General features: G+C 36.3%; 2 protein-coding genes across 4 annotated transcripts in view; one reads left to right on the top strand and one right to left on the bottom strand.

Annotated features, from left to right (window-relative positions):
* RGS20 (regulator of G protein signaling 20) overlaps positions 1-4,082 on the top strand; it is a 41,870-nt gene extending 37,788 nt beyond the window's left edge. For both annotated transcript variants that reach the window (XM_064442722.1, XM_064442723.1), the window contains 3 exons: positions 645-731; positions 1,550-1,784; positions 3,001-4,082. In XM_064442722.1, the coding sequence (XP_064298792.1) occupies positions 645-731; positions 1,550-1,784; positions 3,001-3,189 (511 nt within the window). In that variant the 3' untranslated portion in view covers positions 3,190-4,082. The remainder of the gene's footprint in view (positions 1-644; positions 732-1,549; positions 1,785-3,000) is intronic.
* Positions 4,083-10,432: 6,350 nt separating this feature from the next.
* The window catches only part of LOC104053655 (lysophospholipase 1), a 47,277-nt gene continuing 35,454 nt past the window's right edge, over positions 10,433-22,255 (bottom strand). For both annotated transcript variants that reach the window (XM_064442719.1, XM_064442720.1), the window contains 6 exons: positions 18,217-18,304; positions 17,011-17,159; positions 15,096-15,152; positions 13,897-14,051; positions 11,882-12,028; positions 10,433-10,916 (listed from right to left, as the gene is read on the bottom strand). In XM_064442719.1, coding sequence (XP_064298789.1) covers positions 10,767-10,916; positions 11,882-12,028; positions 13,897-14,051; positions 15,096-15,152; positions 17,011-17,159; positions 18,217-18,304 — 746 coding nt within the window. In that variant the 3' untranslated portion in view covers positions 10,433-10,766. The remainder of the gene's footprint in view (positions 10,917-11,881; positions 12,029-13,896; positions 14,052-15,095; positions 15,153-17,010; positions 17,160-18,216; positions 18,305-22,255) is intronic.

The following is a 22,255-nucleotide window of genomic DNA, read 5'->3' as shown; positions in this document are numbered from 1 at the left end:
TGCTTAAAACTTGTGCTGCATCTTCTGAAATCCAGCTTTCTTGTAACCTGGTATCACCATTCTAAACCAGAGTCTTGGCCCTCATCGTGCCCTATGGATATAAAAAATAGGCAAGGAGAAAAAAAAACCAAAACAAAACACGAAAACCAGAACCGAACCAACCAACCTTGAAACCTAACTCACATAAACCCAGTACATCTAGTCTAACTTAAGTAAAAACACTGCATCAAACATACACAGTGTAATAAGCATCAGTGGAAAATAGATTTGGTATGTGATAAAGGGTACTCATGTATAAATACATATCCCATATATATACACACACACCCCCTCGTGTACACATATATATTGTGAGTTGGACTCCATGGTCCTTATGGTCCCATCCAACTCGAGATAGCCTATGTATCTACTATTCCTGTACAGAAAGTCTATGTGATACAATATTGAACAGCGTTCAGCTACATTAAAGTTTGCCAGGTTAATACAACTGTAAAACTAATGTCAGAGAGTAACTGTAGGTAACGTATCTACTGTTCGTTTCTGTGATTTTAGCTGATTCTTAAAATATTGGAGGAAAAGCATTTGGTGTACATTCAGCCTTTTCCTTTATAAAGTTGACCAAAATTTTGTTTCCTACCTTGCAGTCTTACTGTTAGAAATCAAGAGGAAGAGAGAGCAAGGAGAACATCTCATGAACTCCAAGGAGAGGGTATTCCCAACTGTGAGGAAAGGTATGGTCTTTACTAAGTGTTCTATCAAGCTAGAAGGAAACAAACCCAACAAACGATACTCAATAATTAAAGTGAATTACCCAAAATGTACAAATAACTATTGTTTGGCATTTATGCTGAATTTGTAGTCATCTCTTACCTCCTAAGGAACCAGAAGTCTGATCTGTAATATTTTACCTTATTTATAAGCAGCATGTAACCACATTGCCACTTAACATGGCAGATCGAAAACAGCATTATAAACACAGTCTCCCTTTTTATTGAAATAATTTTTAAATACATCCTGTTCCCACCCAGCAACTATGTAGTGAAGCTCAGCCTTACAAAAATAATATAGAGAGGAGCTCAGGTCCTCCCAAGAGTCAGCCAACTGTCTCTTCAGAATTGCTCAGACAGGTAGGAGCACTGGTAAGACTGTAATAGATAGGAGGGTACCTTTTAAGGGGGTTGAATCATTGCTTCTTTCTACGTATTTTCATTCAATTTTAAACAATGATTCAACAAGGACTATTAGGTACAGAAAAAAACCACTTAGCTGTTGCAGAGGGACTTTGTTGCAATTACTTTCAGTAGTAAACTGCAATTTCTGCATCAAAGCACTGGCAACCATCTGCATCTAAGCTTTTGATAAGCGCGCTTTCAAAGTGCTTCTTATGAATATGTTTACTAGAGTTTGCACTTGGGTAGTTCCGGTGAGGAATTAGAGCCCCATGAACCTTGTGATTTTGTTCCATCTTGATAGCAGATGCCTCCTGCCAGCTGCAAACAACGAAGTAACAATCATTCATTTCTCTCTTGTCCTCTCCTTTCTCCTCAAGCCCTGCTCCTACTCTTGAAGAAGTAAATGCCTGGGCTCAATCATTTGACAAGTTGATGCTTACTCCAGCTGGCAGAAATGCTTTTCGTGAATTTCTACGAACAGAATTCAGTGAGGAAAACATGCTTTTCTGGATGGCCTGTGAGGAACTAAAACAAGAATCCAACAAAAGTGTCATTGAAGAAAAAGCAAGATTGATTTATGAAGATTATATTTCTATCCTTTCTCCAAAAGAGGTATATTACTTTCCCCAACACACTCTTTGATGCTGCTTTGCACAGTTACTTCTAACGTGTTTAAAGCTACAATAGTCAGGGAGAACTACTTCCCCACCACACACATTCCACCGCCGTCAAGTAGAGATTTAGGAGAAAAGGGCAGGCCCATCATTGAGGCGAGATGATCAACACTACTTTCACTGCTGTAAGAAAGCTCCTCCTATGCTACCCTGGCATGCTGATGTGAAGTCTTTAGTTTGAAGCACAAATATGCAGATGATTACTTCATTCTTGCTCAACTTAAATTTTATTTGTTGGAAAAATCAGTTTGTTTCTTCTTTGCACTAGGAAGGAGGTGTGTGCATCTCTCCAAAAGCACAGTAACCACAAATAAAGTGTTATTTGCAAAGCACAATTGCTCAAAGAGCAGCTGACAAAAGATGGCACAGAACAAACACACCAACTTCCTGAAAATTTTCAAAACTACTTGTCACTTTGCTGTTAGCAAATGTCAAGTTTCAAAGACACCTCAGTTCAGTTTGATTATAATCCTGCCAAGAATTTTAAGCCTTCCAATATCCTTGCAAAACTCAAACTTAATTGTTTGTGGTGCAAGCTATACTTACAAAAATGCTGTCTAAATCTAGTCAGTCTATTCCAGGAACACTAATAAATCCCTAGACACTAGAGCCTTGCAGAAAAACCCCATAACATTACTTGTATGTTGCATGGAATCGTTACATAGCAATACCTGTGGCTCGCATCAATTCACCCTGCTTTTTAATAGGAATTTGATTAAGCAACAGCTTCCCAGGTTACAATTTCCGTCTGCGTCATACTGCTTACTCCAAATTCAGTCTCTCTACAACAGCAGTAACTCCCAAGGAAACGAACCGTCACAGAAAATTACAAATCCTCTCTACTACGGAGCAGGAAGTTGGTCTGGAAAGAGTCCGCCGGTCTCTCAGGTTTCAGTAGTAACGGGACTGCAGGCAGCCTCGTTCAAAGTAAGGCAGCCTCAGCGAGAAAATTTCTCTATCCATGCTCAAGACATTACTACTTCCAAATTTCAACTCGGTCATTTTTTGCCTATTTAGCAGTTTTTATAGTCTTGAAGGACACCAGCTGAAACAGTTCGAGAAAGACTGCTTTTTCAACCAATAAATCAAACCTAAAAACCCCACATGTACTATTCACCACTACTAATTGTGTGACTTTCTATTTTAATATGCAGGTCAGTCTGGACTCCAGAGTGAGAGAAGTTATTAACCGAAATATGCTGGAACCCTCACAACACACCTTCGATGATGCACAGCTTCAAATTTATACTTTAATGCACAGAGACTCCTACCCACGGTTTATGAACTCTGCTATTTATAAGGACTTGCTTCGGTCCTTATCTGAAAAATCCATTGAAGCATAGGGTTTTTTTCTTAAATGTATTTATTTTAAAACAAACGGAACTCTGGGCTACACCAATCCACAGGGAATTTAGAATTAATCAGATATTTACCTGAAAATAACTCAGGCAAGTTTTACTACAGACTGAATGTTTTAAACCCGCACAAGGCTCCGACGCAATCGGCTAACTACAGCTTCTGATCAAATTCAGTGTCACTTTGCAAAAGAGAATGAAAAGAAAGTGGTGGTGTTCAAAAAATGCAGTATTTTTTTCAAACGCAGCACGCAACTCAGACGCAAACCTGTTAAATGTATGTCTGAGGTACAAATGCCAACTGAGCATGAAAACTAGATTTTAATTTTAAGCGGAGTGTTAGGATTTTCTTGAAAGTGAAACCAGTTGCCCCACTCACACTGTGACCGAAGTACAAACAGTACTATCGATATCTGGGTTATGCCAGACTAAGTTTCACATATTGTACAAATCATACCTGGCACAGAGACACTCCACTGGTCTTGGTATATTTAATGCGTATAAGAAATGTTAATGGTAATCAGTATGGCAATCTTGCGATGAAAGCTAAGAGTTGAAATAATGCTGCCTATAATAATCTTTTGCTGAAGAATTGTTATTTTACTACAAGAGTCTGCTGAAAGCATTTTTAAGTTCATATTGTTGATGTTTATAAAGTTAAATTATTTACTTAAGAGGAATAAGTCCGGGCATTTAAATTCCAAAATAAAGCACAAGAATTCTCACATGTCCTTCTCTTCCCTCGGTAGGTAGATGTCAAAACCCTTTCTCTTGTTCGCTCCTGAGAGGATGGCAGTATCAACCGTCTTGGTTTTGTACATATTAAATTCTCCCGTTACCTGACAGATCTTGTAAGGTTTCTATTACAGATACACACACGTTTCATTGACAACAGAAGGAAGGTGCAACTATTCTGTCCTGATACAGCACTATTTCAGACTGTCTGAAAGAAAAGTAACAGCTCTATCCCCAATAAACCATGCTCATTTACAGTATCCCCAAAGCATCACACTTGATTTCTGATCATATCTCAAAATCACAGGAAGTACTAGGAAGAAAGTAAGCTGAATCCGCATAATCTATTTGTAGATCTGTACAATTCCACTATATTAAACTTTGGAGTTTATAGTGGATTTCCATTGAATTTTATTTTTCCTGTACATTTAATTAAATGAACCAAATGACACATATTGGTAGGAAAAAGTACATACAGGGAATAGAAAGAAAAACACACCAGAAGGAAAGAACCAGACAGGTATCGTTCAGTGACATTTACTGTAGCCTTTCTAAAACCTATTCTTTGCTTAATTCCTGCACTATGAAAAGCACAAAATGGGGACCTTCTCTGAAAAAAGGAAATGGGAACAAGGCAGAATTTAGGAAGTCAGTGTAATTGTTTCCTCAATGCACTCGGCAGGAGACACATTCTCCCCTTACTGCATTTACATTATTAAACAAATGATGAGATTTTTCATTACAGAGCACCACAGGAAAAGACCTGATACATGGTAAGCTAACAATAGCTATGGACCAGTTTCCATCATCTCCTTCTATAAACAAAACACTATTCAACCTGTTAGCACAAAAAAGTAAACCAAAAAACTTAGAGAGACAGCAAAACAAAGTGCTTTTGCCCTCTATATAGCACAACACTGGATGACTAAGTTAAGAGGAAGCTGTTCGATACATCACTATTTGAAACACAATCCAGGTAGTGGTTACCACTGAACATAGCAACTTTTGTTATCTCAGCTGAATTTGTAGTAAAGATATCCAAAGCACTATTGATACAATCTTCAGTCTACATAGAGTAGTACATGATAGGTAGCAACTTTAACAAAGCAAACTAGATGTATCGGTAAGGCAGCATTCATGGGGAGCTTGCAGCCAAACTGACAATGCTGTCCTTGTCTTAACCAGGGCAGGTAAGAGTGCTCTAAAGCTCTAGTAAGGTGACAAAGTAAGTTTAACTAGGTCAGATTCAGCTTGCTGGAAAGATCAGAAGCACACATGAAAAAAGTTCAAAGCGTGTCATTTCATGAAATGGAGCATTTCACTTCTTTTAAGCTACCTCTCTTCCTTGCAAAGATACCTCATTAAGAGCTGGAAGACAGTCCAAACACTCGTACTTTATATCAAACAATATAGTCTATTATGCTGCAAGAAAAAGAAAATGATGCAAGGAAATTAGAAGGGAGAGAAAACTATATTGGTTTCAGCAGTTCTATGGTTAATACCAGATTATTAAAAAATGAAAATATTAATTTCTAAGCTTATTTTCCATGTGCCACAGCTTCTAAGCAATGAAAATTCTCTAGGCAATTTTCATTTTGCTTCTGTCTTACAACACATTGACATTTGCAATGCGCATCTTGCCTGAAAAATCGTATCAAATTTTAATGTTGTGTTTTAGGTTTAAGCTTACGCCTAACACCACCAGCAGAACGCTGGTCCCTAGATACCCTGAGAGTATCTCTTTTAAAACCCCAGACAAACAATTCACTCCCCTAAATATCTTGTTATTTTGAGACTGTTTAATGCTGGATTTAACTGAAGGGGGGGGGGGGTGGGGGGGGTGGGGGAGGAGGGTGCAGGAAAAAGAGGAAAACAAAAGCTGACCTGCACAGAAGACAGGTTTTTAACTACATTTCATTATTATATACTTGCTTATTAGGCACAAACTTCTCTCAAGGCACAAGTGAGCGGCACTGAAAAGGAAAAGTTACTATAGACAAGCTGTTACGTGAACAGCAGGAGAAAATAATCATATTGACACAAGATATTATTTATAATTCATCAAGTAAGAAATTATCACAAAATCAATTTATCCTAGCTTGAAAATAGTCTGTCTTGGCATTTATCTAACTGCAGGATATCATTAAGCCGTAACAACTTTCCAGTCCACTGCTATTCTTTCTTCAATGTCTGCACTTCACAAACCAGTAGCTCCCACAGAACATTCACACTGTTAAAGACTGCTCCTCTCACCAGCCTGCTACGCAGTATTAAAATTGCATGGCCTCCTTCAGCCAACATATTGTGCTTTACACTGACCTTTAAATTCCAAAGTCATTAGCACAATACAAATGAAGAAAAAATGTTTTTCTTCTTTTTTTTTTATTTTTATATATACATATATCCTGAAAGGCTCAATGTATGAAGATTAAAACTTATCTATCACAAAAACATCATGTATTTATGCACTTTCTGATTAGAAATATCTGAAAAAGAGAAAGTGATGAGAAAGACTATCACAACATGAAGTTATTTTTAAACCAATTTGCTCTACACAGTACTTAAGAACACATCTCCTTTCCTGAAAGGTATCAGTATCATTGAATGATTTCTATACTAGTGTTGTAAACAAATTAACCCCAAACCTTTTAAAATTATAATTCAAGATTAGTGATGATCTAGTGAAACAGAAGCTCATACATAACTGTAAGAAATTGTACTTACAGAGGTGAAACTTGGGTTTATTTATACAAATGACTACTAATGATCTATTTCAAAAGGCATGCGTTTGAAAGGTAACACAACCACTTTTTTCAGAATGAAGACTTCATGTTGATGAACTGAAGTTCTACCTAAGTTGGTATGGGTTATAAATTTCATTTAAAATTTGCATATGTGACGACAAGTGGAATCCTGAGCTCTGCCCTTCCTTCGCAATGCTTGGAAAGCGCAACCAGGTTTCAAAGTGGGATCCACAGAAGCCAAGATCATTGAGCAGATATTTACCTTCTGCTCAGTGCTAGTCAAAAAGAATCATTTAGTACAAGATATCTGAAAACCCACACTTTCTCCTGAGCAAATTAACAGAATTATATATGATGAAATGCCTTCCAATAAAGAAACGGGAAGCTGTGTTCTCTGAGCAGAGGAAGCCTCTAGCCTTCCTTAGAGAAGAAAGGTGGCATCCTTGAAGATCTCACGGACGCTCACTTCAAAAGAAACATGGCATCCTCTTTTTCTCTACTTGATTAGTGTAAAAACTAACTTAACTCGTAGGGCAACTACGCTGCAGTCTCTCTTTTGTCTGAGAGGATTCAAATATCCATAACGATAACAAACAAACCTGCTATTCTTGGATGGGAAAAGATTCATCACCAGTTCTACTGTCGTGTTTCACTCCATAAAATACTGGAGGAACTGTGTCAGTCGTAGCATCACTGTAGCTCAGCTGATAAGCCAGCCAGCTGGGGAAATGAAGTACGGTCCCAGCCCCACCTCTACATTCTTCTCCTATACACCCTTTGGATTTTGCATCTTCTCCACTAGAGGAGGACAACTTCAGACAACTGGGAAAACCGAAGCACCTGCTGTACAGAGGTGCACCCAAAGCTCACTGCTGGGCTGTTTTATTTTTGGATCTGGGTAACCAAAATGAAGCATGAATACAATTTAGGCAACTATGATCTTTTTTTGGATCTAGTTCTTGGACTTCATCTTTCACTGCAAGAAAAACTGTTCTTTTTACATGAGGGACAGAAGAGAGAAAGGGTGAAGGTTGTTGCCCAGCCATAAGGTAGCATTAGGTTCTTTTAACGAAGTCCAGATACAATTTGGTAAGTACAGAAAGACAATTACTATATTTTCTCAAAAGGTAATTCTCCTAAGTATCACAACCAGCCATAAAGATTAAAGGGCACGCAGCATGAAGGTGGCTATGCAAACCAAACTGTGCCTGCCCTGTATATATGCTGCAAAGTGGTGGAAATTTAGGTCTACTTGGCACCCCGTTTGCAATCATTTTTAACATAATTTTTTGGACTTGTTCCAGTACAGAGGTCTCCAAACAAGCACTGCAATTGACATTAAACATCTGTCATTAGTTTGTTGCTGTCTTAACTGGGGGGAAAGGGGTGGTGGGTGTTTAATTACGCATCTTTAAGTAACTCTCAAAAAGCAATCCTGCCAAAGGACCTACACACAGGCTAAAAATAAACCCATTCTGTTAGCAGAAAGAAGGATGTTTCCTGAATTCAGGCATTAATATCTACTATATCAAGTTTAAAATGTTTTCATATGAAGTTATGCGAGAAACTTCAAATGAACAATTTTCTGCCTAAAAAAATGTTTGTAACTAAACTTTTTCTGTTTTAATTATTTTTCCTTTAGCAGAAAAGTCCCTTCTCCTTCCTTGCACAAGCTGACTGGCAAAGCTTGCTGTATAAGTATTTACTAAACACTTCTTGTCTAGCAAAGCTCAAGTGTCATCGTACTATTTCCAACTCGTTTGTTATGATTGCCACCATCACACAAAAAATATTCAACATGGAAAATCTTGGTTTTCCTTTACAGTCAAGGAATTTATTCTCCAGGAACCGCACACACTCTCCCCATCCTTTACGCCCCCCGCCCCGGATCCTTTATACATTTCCAGGATAGGACTGCTCAGCACCAGGCGTTGATAAATTAAATAATATAAACTTAGGCGTAATGAAAGAATTTCTTCTAAAGATGTTGACATATTTTTCCTTGAAAGTGCATTTGAAAATACTTCTAAACATGTACACTGTTAAAAAGCAGGCTCTAACCAAGCAGTGTTTATCCCATTCCATATATGGAATAGACCATAACTTTAATAATTTACTCTCACCTGCAGGTCCATGATTGACATCAGATACTCTACATCTCAAAATTCAATTCATGAAGAAAATTAACATCATTTATATGAAGTGAATTTAATATTACCTCCCCAGCCAGTTTATATCGTAATGAATTGGTTAGCTGGTGTTAAGACAGCCTACAACACGATGCCTTTTCTTATTTACAAAGTCTAAAGCAAACATGGTTGTCAAGCACATTAAATAAACTTAACACTCAAATCAGATTTAACCGACAATTTTAAGACATTCCTACAAATAATATTTACTGATAGAATGTAAAATACACGCTTTGGGCAATAAAATATATTGCCTTGATCAAAGCTGGTTACATAAACAAGCTTAACCAACCACTGCAAAAGAGGTCATCATATCCACTAATAAATTTCCAAACCCCATGATCACAAATTTTGTCCTAATTCAGAAACAGTATGTACAAACTAGAGAGTTAACTAAATTGTGATTTAGTTAAGAACTCAGTTTAATGTAATCAGATGAAGTTAAATACCTTTTCTCTTTGCAAAACTAGTGAACCCAGCAGCAAGAAACAAATTCCATTCTTAAAACTGAACAAATGTGGAGAGGGAAATACATATGGGAGGAGTGTGTATGTTTCAGACCGCAAAAAAGTGCATTATTCATGTAGTTAGAAAAAAAAAAACCAAGCCAATTAGCGAAATATTTAATTGGTAAAAGTTTAATGTCAACTTACTTATAAAAATGAAAAAATATTTTAACATTCACCATACAATTGAGCAACCTGGCCCTACTGACTACCAGCTATAGGAAGGCATTTAAGGAAGTGATGGTTGTGTCAAAACAAAGGCTAACTTCAGGCATGTATGCTGCTTTGGAGAAAAAAAAAAGAAAAAAAGAACCAAAAAAACCTCTCATTTGCAGGAAGCTAGCTGCTTAGCCTAGTTTTTAAAGCTAATTACAAAATCCTCTTTCATACTGGTCCAGATGTCTTGACAATTTCTTCTTCTAACAGAACTGTCAAAAGAAAAGAATTTTTATGAGATCTTTGTACAGCTTATTTCTAAATCTTTGCAAGAAGAAACAGAAATATGACACCATACTTAGGATATGGAAATCACTAGTTTGGGCATTTGCTTATATCGTAACCATTCTTCACTCAAGCATCTTTATAAGGACACTTCTGTAACCACCACCCTACAGAAGGTTTTATGGACAAATTAACTCTTCCAGGTACTGCATCAAACAATTTCTAAGCTTTATAAATTACCTGGGTATCTTGGAGTGAACAACATTCAGTAATAAGATGTGTAAAACAAGATGCATAGAAGAATTCTTTTTTAGGCAGTAATCTTAATTTATGTTGTGCAACATGGTGCTGCAGAGCTACAGCATTCTTAACACAGAAAAATAATAGAATGAGGGTATCATGCTTCACATTGCATGCTATCACATCTGAAGTTGTATATTTTAGGGGCCTTCATTTCAGTTTCTCTCCACTTTACTGGACTGCCAGTGTTCCTCAGAAGCTTTTATAATTCCCATTTCCTGAACTTAAAAAATATATATACTTAAATTGAGTTATCACTGCCCTACACTTATCCTGACACAGGAATATGGCAGCAGTCATCTCTTTTTTTTATCCCCCCCCCCTTCTTTTCAGAGTAGCAAAAAACCCAGAAAAAAACAACAACAAAAGGTCTGAAAAGGCTTATTCCACTCATCGAAGCAGAAATTAAAAGCAGTTAGAATATCTTTGGATTAAGAAAGAGTGACTGGCTTGCCACTGCTTTGTATGGCACTAAATGCCACAAGGACTAAGTCAATGTCCTGACTTCTCTCCCCCTTTGTCACCGCCCTACTTGCGTGATCTCACACCTTCAGTCAAATATACTATTCTAACCTAAAGCTGTTTTGTACTATCAACTTGTAACAGTATTTAGGCTAAGAAATAACCAAAAGTCAACAGAAACTCATTTGTCATTTACTGTAAACCAAAATTAAGCACAGAGCCTGTCTGTCTGCTATGAAATATGCAGAGCAGTCTAACAGTCTTACCTTCCATCTGTTTCCACATTCATTACAGACAACAAACGTTGTCATGGGTTCATCAGCACTGCGGGTTTGAACCTTTGGCAAAGGCAAGAGCCAGAGCGGAAAAGGAAAATTAGTATCTCCAGTTTTCATTAGTACGTGTTCAATGTGAAGGTTTACAACCGAAGTTTAACATCAAGGAAACATGTTTGGAAGAAAATACAAGCTAACTTTCCGTATCAGTTGAAACTGTTTTTTGGTCTAGACTATAACACCATCTTAAACGTCTGTTTTGACAGATGTAATAGCACTAAAATATCAATTGCAGCATTGAAACTGTGTACATACTCCTAAGAAGAGATTCTGCAGTAAAACTACATGTTCAGTACAGCTTTACATATATTTAATGATGCAAAGGCTTAAAATTCTCGTGATTGAAAAACAGTTTTCTTCTTAAAGCATGTGATATACAATATTAAATAAATGCAGCTGATCCTATGATCAAAATGACATGCCCTGAAGCACTGCTAAACAAATTAAAGCCCTTCTTGCACATATTTCCTAATTGGAATAGAAAAATGTTGCAGAAATGATTGTAAATCAGGGTCTAGTGTTAATCAAATAGCATATTATATATTTTTTTAAAAATATATGTGTGTATATATACATATTTTCTATGTATCTGTCATTGTCTTCTGCTATTTATTCCTTCAGTAAAGTAAAATTTACACACATTACAAACAGTAAATTAGCTCTCCTCCACATAAAGCCATATTATTAAGAAGTAATAAGAAGAATTAGCAAAAACTCAGCATTGCAAAGAAACTGACATTTCACACCATACAGATACACAGCTTGGATTTGCATAAAATCTTTGGTAAATCAATACAATAAACGTTCATTATGTAAGCACACCTAAGCAGATCTATCTTCATATATTTTGTAATTTGTTAGCATTTTGTTAAAAGTTCATTTTGTCATGAAAACCTTTTTCCCTGACAATCTTTATATAGGACTTACGCTTTGAAAAAGGAAAACAAAGAGTCAAATTAACCACATACCTGGGTGTATGTACAGTTCTTCTTTTTGCACTTGCCACATGTAAACAGATCAGTTTGGGTACCTCCTGTTTTAGCCATCTGGTGCTCTCTGATAGCTTCTTTGGTCAGATTTTTGCGCATTTCTTTCAGCTCATCACTTGCCATTTCCTGTTATGGACAAAGAGCAGAGAGAGTTTACTAGAGAGCTTTTGTTTCAAACAAGTTACCACCGTGCAAGTACATACAATTTTTGATTTAGAATCCATGAACAACTCTATTGAAGGGCAAAGTAATTCTACGCATTTTTGATTTTACAAGACTTCAGTTGGGATGTCTCACAGCACAGAAGCTACAAAAACTTAAAAATGTTCTCTTTTTTCCTCTACACAGCTGGAAAAAAATCAGTAAAAATTACAATATCAAACACCCACAAACATTTCTATGCAAATGTATTTCTGAAGTTCAGAAATGTAGGAGAGACAAGGTAGAAGAGGACTTAAAAGTTCTCTAGAAAGGAAGAAAAAGATCCTCTCCCTTGGTTAGATCCTTGCAAAATTATCTCATTGACCTACAGAAGGTAAGTATAGGAAAAACGTACGCTATTTTGACTATTTCCGTATTTGTATTGAGAAAGACATTAGTGCCATAATTTACCATATGTTACCAGAAGTCATACACACTTAGTTTCAAAACACTAACTGAAGAGCTCAGATTCACCGATTTTCTTTTTCCTTTAAAACAGTTCTAGCATACAGATGTCCAGTAATCAAGTCGTTCCATTTTTCTTCAATAAAGTTTTACTCCACATCCCATGTGGACCCTGAGTGCAAATATTGTATTAATGCTGTTTCACTTTAGAAGTAATCTTAACACTAAGGGGTGTTTTAGTCACTAAAATTTTAATCCAAGACATGAATTAAAACAAAGAATCAGCACTGGACAACACAAAATGTATGTATGCCTGTGCATATGTACATGCACACATGTAGAACTCAAAATTTAGAAATTTTAGAAATCAAAATTTCTTAAAAAACCTCAAAACACGCACTGAAGATACAAGCTACTTTTCTTTACGCATTCCTTTATCAGCCTGTTTGCGCTAACCTTTACTTAAAGCTTTAGGAGAGAAAAACAACAAACAAAAACCTTTCCTCTAGAGTAAAGCTAATCATGATTTTTCATTACTTGATCATAAACATAATTTCTTTCAGTCTCCAAGATACTCCTTTATACCTCAGATTTGGGGGGATAGAATCAAACACGTACAAAGCAGAACTACAAAACTGAAATCAGATGTTAACTGTGCTTTTGTTTTTCTCTCCCAGAAAAGCTAATTTTTCATTTGACTTTCTAGATTTATTTTGATTTGTAGAGACAGTGAGCATCTAAATGGGAATTTCTATTCTAGTGTCCAAAATGTTCTTTCAATAACGTGTTTAATTTGATTTAAAGGAAAATTCTCCTAACTTCTTTCCCCTATAGTTTATGGCTTTTTCTCTTTATTGTGGAGAGTTTCCTTCAAAATCACTTGAAATATTCTGTCAAATCTGAGATAAGCTTCAAATAAATGCTGAAAATGCCAACAGGAGAGGGACTGATCTTTGAAACCACAGTGCTATACCTTGCATAGGTTAGCATCTGAAGAACAAAGACAAGCTAACACTTACATATCCAGAATGGGTAAGCAGCTTGGAGGCACTAGCCAGAAATTTACATCTTCCCAAACTTAAACTATCACTGATATATCATGTGGCCTTTTAAAAATCATACACCACACCATCTTTCAGGAAATTTACACGCAACAGCTTACCTGCCTTCTGGCTTGCAGGCAAAATCAGATATTTAGGAACCATCAAGACACACCACACTTTCATTCCCTCCGCCCCAGCACAGCCCTGTAATTCAGACTGTGCAAGCCACAAACAAGCCACAGTCTTTCAAAAGTGCAGGGAGCTTACATGAATTATATTTATGGCTAATACAGGCCAGGATGTAAGTCCAAGAGGGAAACAGTTACAGACCTATGCTTTACTCACCTCTGCTGTCATTTTGGCAAACTTGTCAGGAGGAATGTTCCCACATAACACATTTTTCCTTAGATTAGGATTCTTTGCATCCTTGAGATTCGCTATTCTACTTCGTACCCTATTTTTGTATTTCATATCAGTGTTTTTTAATTCTTGAAAAATAGGTGCTTTGGATTTAAGGAACAAAATATTAACAAGTAAAACACAGCACTATAAAGTATTCATTTTAGGGGGCAACTTTTCTAAAGCAATGTACTTCACTCTTGCTCAAGTCCTCCCCCCCACCCCAACCGACAGCTACGTTCCTGTTCAACACAGCAGGCTTAACATCCTTCCAAAGCTTAATCCTAGTTTAGCACATGGTCAGTGAAACGTGAATTTTTGGGTAGTAGGATCTCAACTGAAATTGTGAAAAGTCACCTGTAAATTTATGTCCAGTTCCTTGACCTCATTCTGAGGAGTAATTGATTTCTAAACCAAATATTTAAACACTGGCAGTTCACTAACAGAATTTTAAAACAGGTTTGCAAAAGAAACAGGAAATTCCTTAACAGGAATGGTGGCTGACTCTATTACTGAAGGACATTAGCAAGTTAGAATCATGAAGCTTAGACTATTTCTATGCTTAAGAATACAGCCACACACACACACACCCCACCCCACCCCCAAAAAAACCCCAAACAAGCCAACCCTAAAACAAAAAGAAGCCCAGGCCTCTGCTCTGTAACTATTCAAACACTGCTACCAGAACAACCCTTCTGAAAATCCCAAATTCATTTACAAAAAAACTTGTAGAAAATGAAATCAAGATATTAGAAAAAGATTAAAACCATTAACAAGAAAATATTTTTAAAATTAAAAAATAAATATAAACATAAATAATAAAATAGAAGAGCCCAGCATTTTATGTCAGAATGCTCCAGTAAGATACAATATTGCTGCTGCAAGGAAAATGTACTGAACTGAAAAAAACCCACACACACTCACCTACACACATTCCTACATGTTTTGAGGCAAATCATTTAGGTTATGCTGGTTTTTTAAACACTAAATTTCTGCACTGATGTGTTGAACACAGTTTGCTATTTTTGTTTTAAATGAAATTTTAAAATATTCAATATATAGATCAAGCTAATTAATTTTAACATTAGCAATGCTTTTACAAAATACTCTTGTTCTAGAGCACATAGATGTACAACAAAGGATATCTTCTTCAATCTGAGAACCCAGCTCTTCCTCATCAGCACCAATAGCAATGTAATCATCTGAGGAAAACAAGTATTAAAATATTAGCAACCTGACAATCTCATTAATGTTTTATATCCCCGGGAGCCCATTTGTAACTCCGAAACTCAGCAAATTATGAAACAGCTGCGGTGAATATTCCTTTTGTATAGGAAAGTTTAATTCACCGTATACTTATCCTTTCAAAACTTTGTTAACATACTACTTGGAAGAACAAAAATAAGTGAAATGAAGAGCAACAGAAGTTTAAAAAAGTAGAACAACCCTAAATCTTTCACAAAAGAAAACAAAAATTCTGACATCTAGTTGCAAACACAAGTAGTAACAAAAAAACCATTTTGCTATATAGAAAAATTTTAAATATTCTAATAGGCTTGGCAAATACCCATCTCCACAGCATATCTGTGCTTAGAATAGACTATTATGAAAAGAAAATGTTTTCTATTGTTTCATCAATTCATTCAGTCCACTCAATACAAGCATAAGCAATTGATTTTGCATGCACGCAAGAGAAAGATTATTAGAAACATAGCAATTAAGTAACAGAAACAACATTAGACATTTTTAAAAGTTGCAGAGCTGTGTCATAAAACATGTAAATTAGAAGAAACAAACCACAGCGATCTTGAAGACAACATAACACTTGACCTAAAATGTCTCAAGATAACTGTTTACCATTTCTGACCAAAAGCCTTACTCATAAAGACAGCTGCCTTTCCAAGATAGCTGAGGACAAATTAGATACAGTATGTGTTTTCCTCCTTCTCATTTTAACAAGGGTGTACTTCAGTGAGTAATCCAAACACCATTCCTCCTTCAATCTCACACAGAAGGCCATAAAACCAGAAAAAAACTTTATTTCAAGACTGGCATTCAACCCATGAGTGATCAGCTTATACGTACTGTATAAAGTAACATAGCAAAAACAGTTCTTGGAAAACAAGCTAAAATTAAAGACTACATAGAATTATGGAAACTAAGATGCTATATGCAACTTTCTGGTCACAAATTATTTTAGAAGCCTATGAACTACATATCTAGAGGACCACAAATTCATGGTCTTTAGTCAGCTTTGATTACTGTCTGTATCTGAGTTTATGTGAATTAAAAGAGAATAAACTGAAGAGGGTAAAAACGGATGACTCAGAACTCTGCTTACACTGGGTCAGGTTACACTAAGCTAAGAACAGAGGAACAGGAGCTGGGTCATAAGTTCTGGTAGAAAAGAACACCTACAAGAAAAAATTCAGGTAATTCTCAGGAGTCCAACTTAATTTGCTCCTTATCTAGCATATTATTCAATTTGTCAGTTTAAAGACACCCAAGTGTACGTGAGGGGGGAGAAAAGAAAGAAACCCAAACCAGTCAAGAAATTTAGAGATGTCCAAAAGACATGGAAACAGAGCAATGCAAGACTCTCATTGCGAGTATCTCCATGAAATTTCAAGATTAAATCAAAACAGAAAGGCAGCCTTCAGAAAACAAAATCTGAAGGCCCACAGGACCTCTGGTGTAAGAAAGGTAGGCATATATACAGGGGCACTCTCAGAGATATGACAAAACAATAGCAGCTTCCACAGAAAGATTTACATGAGGCATTAAGGAGGCATTAACCTTCCTGAAAAAAGTTCCACTGTAGGCAAGATATCAGACAAACAGAAGCCGCAAAATGCCCTGTATCATCAGCAACAAAAATGTGTTTCAATACGTTCCCATGCTGTCAAAGTTACTCATTACTTACAACCTGGATGAACTGACCTGTGGGTGCATACATACAAACAGACATAAACAGGGTTTATTCTACCCTATGGGGCAGGAGAAAAATAGGACTGAAGGGAAGAAGGAAACAGACTTGAAAATGTAGTCTACAAAGCTCACCTCCTGTTCTGAGAGCTGCAGAGAGCATTTCTCTACATTTCACTCGTACAGAATCTGAAGTGCTTGGAGCCCGGGGAAACGAAGGGATGAAAGAATTTGAGGGAGCACTACCCTCCTCCTTCCTGCTGCTGGAATTGCTACTTGAACTGCTAAAAAAAGACAAAAAGAAAAATAGTGTTAATGTTTTTTCCTCTCCTCTTCAAATAAATTTGTTCCAGGGCAAAACACAGGTCTTTTGCTTTATCCATTTCATGGTATTCCAGAAAAAGAACACAGGCCACCTTTTTAAAGCTACTTATAGGTCTAGAGTCAATGAAATTTTAAGTGTCTTTAGAATATTCACCAGGGTATTCCACGCAACAGAGAGACAGCAGGTATTTCATTCCATTATGTGACCTGTAAGTTTTAATTCTCACTTCTATACATTAACTTTAAGTCTTTTTTTTTCCCCTCCATGGAACTTTACTTAAAAAACCAGTAAGGATACATCACACTAACATCTGGACTGCAGTGAATGCATTGCATTCAGTCTGCTTACTGTAATGAAATGGTACCATGGTCGCAAACAAACAATTAATGTAGTTTTGCAAACTGTAAACCAAAAAGTTTTCAGCTTGCATCAGGACAAACTGTTGGAGGTTGAATTTCAATTTGAAAATGGCTGCCAGAAACAGAGTCATTAAAACCAGAAACGCATAGAAGAAATGGGCTTGCAGATACTATTTTGCAAATGTTCTTCAGCTCCTACAGTGTCATTAACATGGGCTCATTTTTCCAATAACATATACTTTGTTTTTACCAAAAAAAGTGCAGAGTGAGATTGTTTATTAAATGTAAAAGCTAACAGACCACAGAAGTATTCTAAACCTCTAACATATGCAATTACCACAAAGCTGTGACTGTGACTTCTTTTACAGTTCTCAAAGCTCACTGCTAGTATTAAGAGAGGAAGAACTATTTGACAGATGAGACAGATGGAACAAACAATAACTACTCTGGCCATACCTTGACCTGTGGCGTTCATCTTTTATTTAATGTCAGGAGCAGCAGGATTTAATTCCCTAACAACACACCATTGTCTTGTTTAACTCTAAGCATTTCAGAAAAGAATGTGGAAGCTGTCTCTACTCACAAATTTGAACCAAACACTTTAATGTTCATTTATACTGAGTGAGATTATTTGTATAACAATGAAGAATTAATTACCTTTCTTCTCTTGCTTCAGGGCTGTTTTGTGAGGAAGATGCAGGCTCCTTTTTCTTTTCTTCAGAATCTTTATCAGTTGAAGGTCCATCTGGAAAAAAAACCATAAACACTCTTTATCCAGAAATAGTAACTGATTTAAAGCAGTGGTAAAATATTTTTGATGATTTCTCCTGAACCAGTTGGAAATGCTATCAGCTCCCACTCTCTGCTTTGACCTTCTCTTGCAGTACAGCCTTCCACTCCCCGACACCCTCCTCAACCCAGCAAATGGAAAATATGACACTTAGGTCCTTCAAGGCCAGCATCTGCTTAAACTGGCAGTGAAGACATGATGAAAATGCAGACTTTACGATTTATTTTTGCCAACTCTTCTGCATGAGGTAGACAATAACTTCTTAAGCTACTGCATCAAGTCTCTGGAGTTTGTCTTCCATATTTTGGATATAAGCTCCTACTAAACACGTGTTGTTCTTTTTAATTATATTCACAGGCTTTCTACCAAAGGACCGAACCAAACAGAACTGTGGTGTGAAAGCTACCATTGTTGCCAAAAAATACAGAGATCATTTTCATATGCTTTTGAAAGAGTTTTCCAGACACACACAGTATTTTCTGTGATAAGCCTTGAATTATTTGCCTCAGCATTTTAAAATATTTGAATTTGCCTTTCACACACAGGGTATGTTTAATGATGATTTTATAAAGAATAAATTCAAAAGTCTTTATTAAAAAGGGCAATCACAACATTTAACTTTAGCCTAGCAAGAACATATACACCCTTCCATTGTAAAGAGGAATTCAAAGTGGCTAAATCTAGCTCCTGCTTTGATTTGCTCTCTAGAAAGGCCAACTCTCTCCACTGCCTACAGAGAAAGCCTAGCAAGATCAGCATCACTCACTGACAGTTCAGTTTTCCAAAAACCTCTCTCTAAACCCTCATAAAGCTGCCATTACGCTTCTAAATCCATACACTATATTATTGGGATAAGCATATATTGCAAAAATGACTAAAAACAGGTCAAGGAAAGGAGGGAAAATCCAATAAGGCTCAGTCTTTCCCACTAACATGTCCTGAACTAGGTATCTAAATCCTTGTTTAAGCATCTAGAAGTATCCTAATTTCCAGAAACGTCCCATCCCCATATTTCTCAGGGGCATTTGGTGGTATGGAACACAAAAAAATTCAGGTCTCTTCTCAAGCACGGACGGTTTGGGTTTTTTTTTCCCCCTAGACAATAGAAAATTATTACAGTGGCTTATTTTTAATAGGAACAATTTACATTTAAAGCTACACAGAAAAGATATTAAACTGAACAGGACTTTTATCCTTTCCCTAACTTTCAAGTTAAGGTATTAAATCAAATATCACTTTGTTAAAAACTCATCATAAAAGGAGACCACAGAGACAGTTGTAGTGGATCAGACCAAGCACCCATCTACCATCCTGTCTCCAGCTGCACCTAAAAAGAGATGCCTACAGAACAGGATAGCACACAGTGGTACTTCTCCACAATATTTCCCCATCCTTCACAATCTTAAAAGTTTAGTGATTTCCTCATCCACTATTTATTACTTTGTATTCAACGCTTGATAAATTCTTCCATTAAAGAAAAAAAAGAAAATTAAACACAGTAGATGATGTACTTCAGCTGTCTTTAATAAGCTAAAGGTGTTATTTTAAAAAATACCAATAAAGTTATAATTTCAATTATTATTTATAAAAAAGCAATTTCACTAAAAAAGCAAACGAGGCTATAAAACTGAACGGGTCACAGAAGTTCTTTGCTATAACACCTAAGTATACAGTTATCAGAGAAAGAAAACAAATCCCATTTTTTACATGCATATTCAAATGACTACTCTTTATGGTAACAAATGCTTACACAACGTAATTTTTATTAATATTCTAAATATGCATATAATTTCATTTATCCTAAGTATTTAAGTACATGATCATTTCTTTCAGAGGCTTTATGACAAACCAATAGATCAAACAGGTATCTTGGGGTACAGCTCAGGTTCTGCAAAGCAGCATAGCTGCCTTAGAGCTAAGCTCTGCTTCAGCCCATTTACTTCCATGGGGTTTTTTTGGCGCACACACTGTTAAATTCAGAGCTGGCCTCGGTATCTCCTGCTTATTTTGCATCTAATACATTGCTCTGGTATAGCTGGCACCTAGTTTTAGTTTATCGAACACTCCTATTTAGCCCAGCACCATTTCACCAGAGAAGGCAGGCACCTGAGAACATCTGCCAACACCCGGATTGCATCCTTCGCTTACGGAGGGCAGGGCATATGGGAGGCACAGGGATAGAGCAAGAGGTAAAAGCACCGCTCTTCCTACACCTGTGGACCAGTCTATGAAGAGTTTCTCAAAACAAGGTCAAACTTCAGCAGCTGAAACAACTGGACCATCTTCAGCAAAATACATCTTCAAAACTACAATTTCTTTAATCACTTAGAGAAGTTTATAGACACTTGTTTTAATCCAGTTTCAGAAACCTGAAAATAAAGTTAATATTCTCTTTGCTCAAAGTATTCTCCTAAGTGTTTAAGCCACTCACTCTACGGATCATAAATTGGAAAGCACCGAGGAGAGGAGATCCAGTGTCAAGCAGCATTTATTCTTGAACTCACACATTAATAAGGATTTATTTTATTTTAGTAAGACAAACCTTGTATTGACAAAAGAACAGAATGCAGTTAGCAGCCTGCTAGAGAGCATCTCAACTATCCTCTGGGGAAAGGAAAAAAAAAATTAGCCGTGAGAAGCTAAAAGTCCCTACTAATTGACTTATTTTACATTCAACAGCCAGGCTCTTAACGCAAAGGAAAAATGACAACTAATTGGAAGGACAACCAACCACAGAAATTCTAACAAAGTAAGATGGAAAAAATGGCCCTTCTGTCAAAGATATTCAAAAATTTCAACAAGCAAGTGATTCACATCAGGAAGTCTACAGAACATCATAAATATTTATATAATATAAATTACATGTTGTTTTAAAGAGGTACAAAATACAGAGAACAGGCTCGTAACATGAATTGACTATTAGCTATTGGAATAAGATTATCAAATTCTGACTACTGCATTGCAGTTTCTATCTGGGACTTGCAATTAATTTTAAAGATACTTCTACCTTTTCCAGTGAAATAATCTCTCCAACATAAAACATAACATTACAGTATTCTTTCTTATCAGAACAAAATTTTTAATGTAATATTATATGGCCAGAGATAACATAATTAATCTGAACGTTAGATGCCATTAATACTTCATCATAGATTCTTCTAATTATCTTACAAGTGAAACCAAGACATTTGCTAATAGCAAGAAAAAATTAGAAAATAAAAAGATGTTACTAAATTAGAAATTTAACTTTAAATTACAAAATCTTTGAAAGTAAGAATTTTCCAGAAATATTAATGAAAGATGGTTAGTTATCCCCTGGAAGCATTCAGAATTTGATTTAGTAGGTTACCTTCTGTTACTGATTCAGATATCACCACCAAAACTTGGAAAGTTTTCCAAGTATTCTGTTTAAATAAGTTAAAGACAAGAGATATGAGAACAGGTAACAGATGGCACAGCCATTAATTTAATGATGACCCTCATTTTAATAATTCTTTAGGTCCCACTTTCCAGACCCTGACCAAAATAATCCTGAGATGCACAAGCACCTACACTTTTCAGCAATTCCTCTGCAAGATGTAGTAAGACATGAAGGTAATATCAGAATAGCTTCTTCCCAGTAGTAGCATAGGGAGGAATAATATCTAAAATCTATAAATAAACAACAAAACCATGAACTGTGTCATTTTTAAAGATTTTTTTATCATAAGTGACAGAAGAGCATGACACATTAACAACTTTGCTACACGTTTTTTTTCCTCCTATGCGGTATGATGTAATTTGCATCATGTCTTATTATCTCTCCATTGATAATCCGAACAAATTATAGATCTACTAATGTACATGGAACAGTTCCAAACATACATTTGACAAGCGGCGATTTCCACGGCTTATACTTGATATGGA

This window comes from Phalacrocorax carbo, chromosome 2 (assembly GCF_963921805.1).
Source record: "Phalacrocorax carbo chromosome 2, bPhaCar2.1, whole genome shotgun sequence".
Classification (NCBI taxonomy): Eukaryota; Metazoa; Chordata; class Aves; order Suliformes; family Phalacrocoracidae; genus Phalacrocorax; species Phalacrocorax carbo.
The sequence above is the reverse complement of the archived record's forward strand: the minus strand, read 5'-3'. Positions and strand labels throughout refer to the sequence as shown.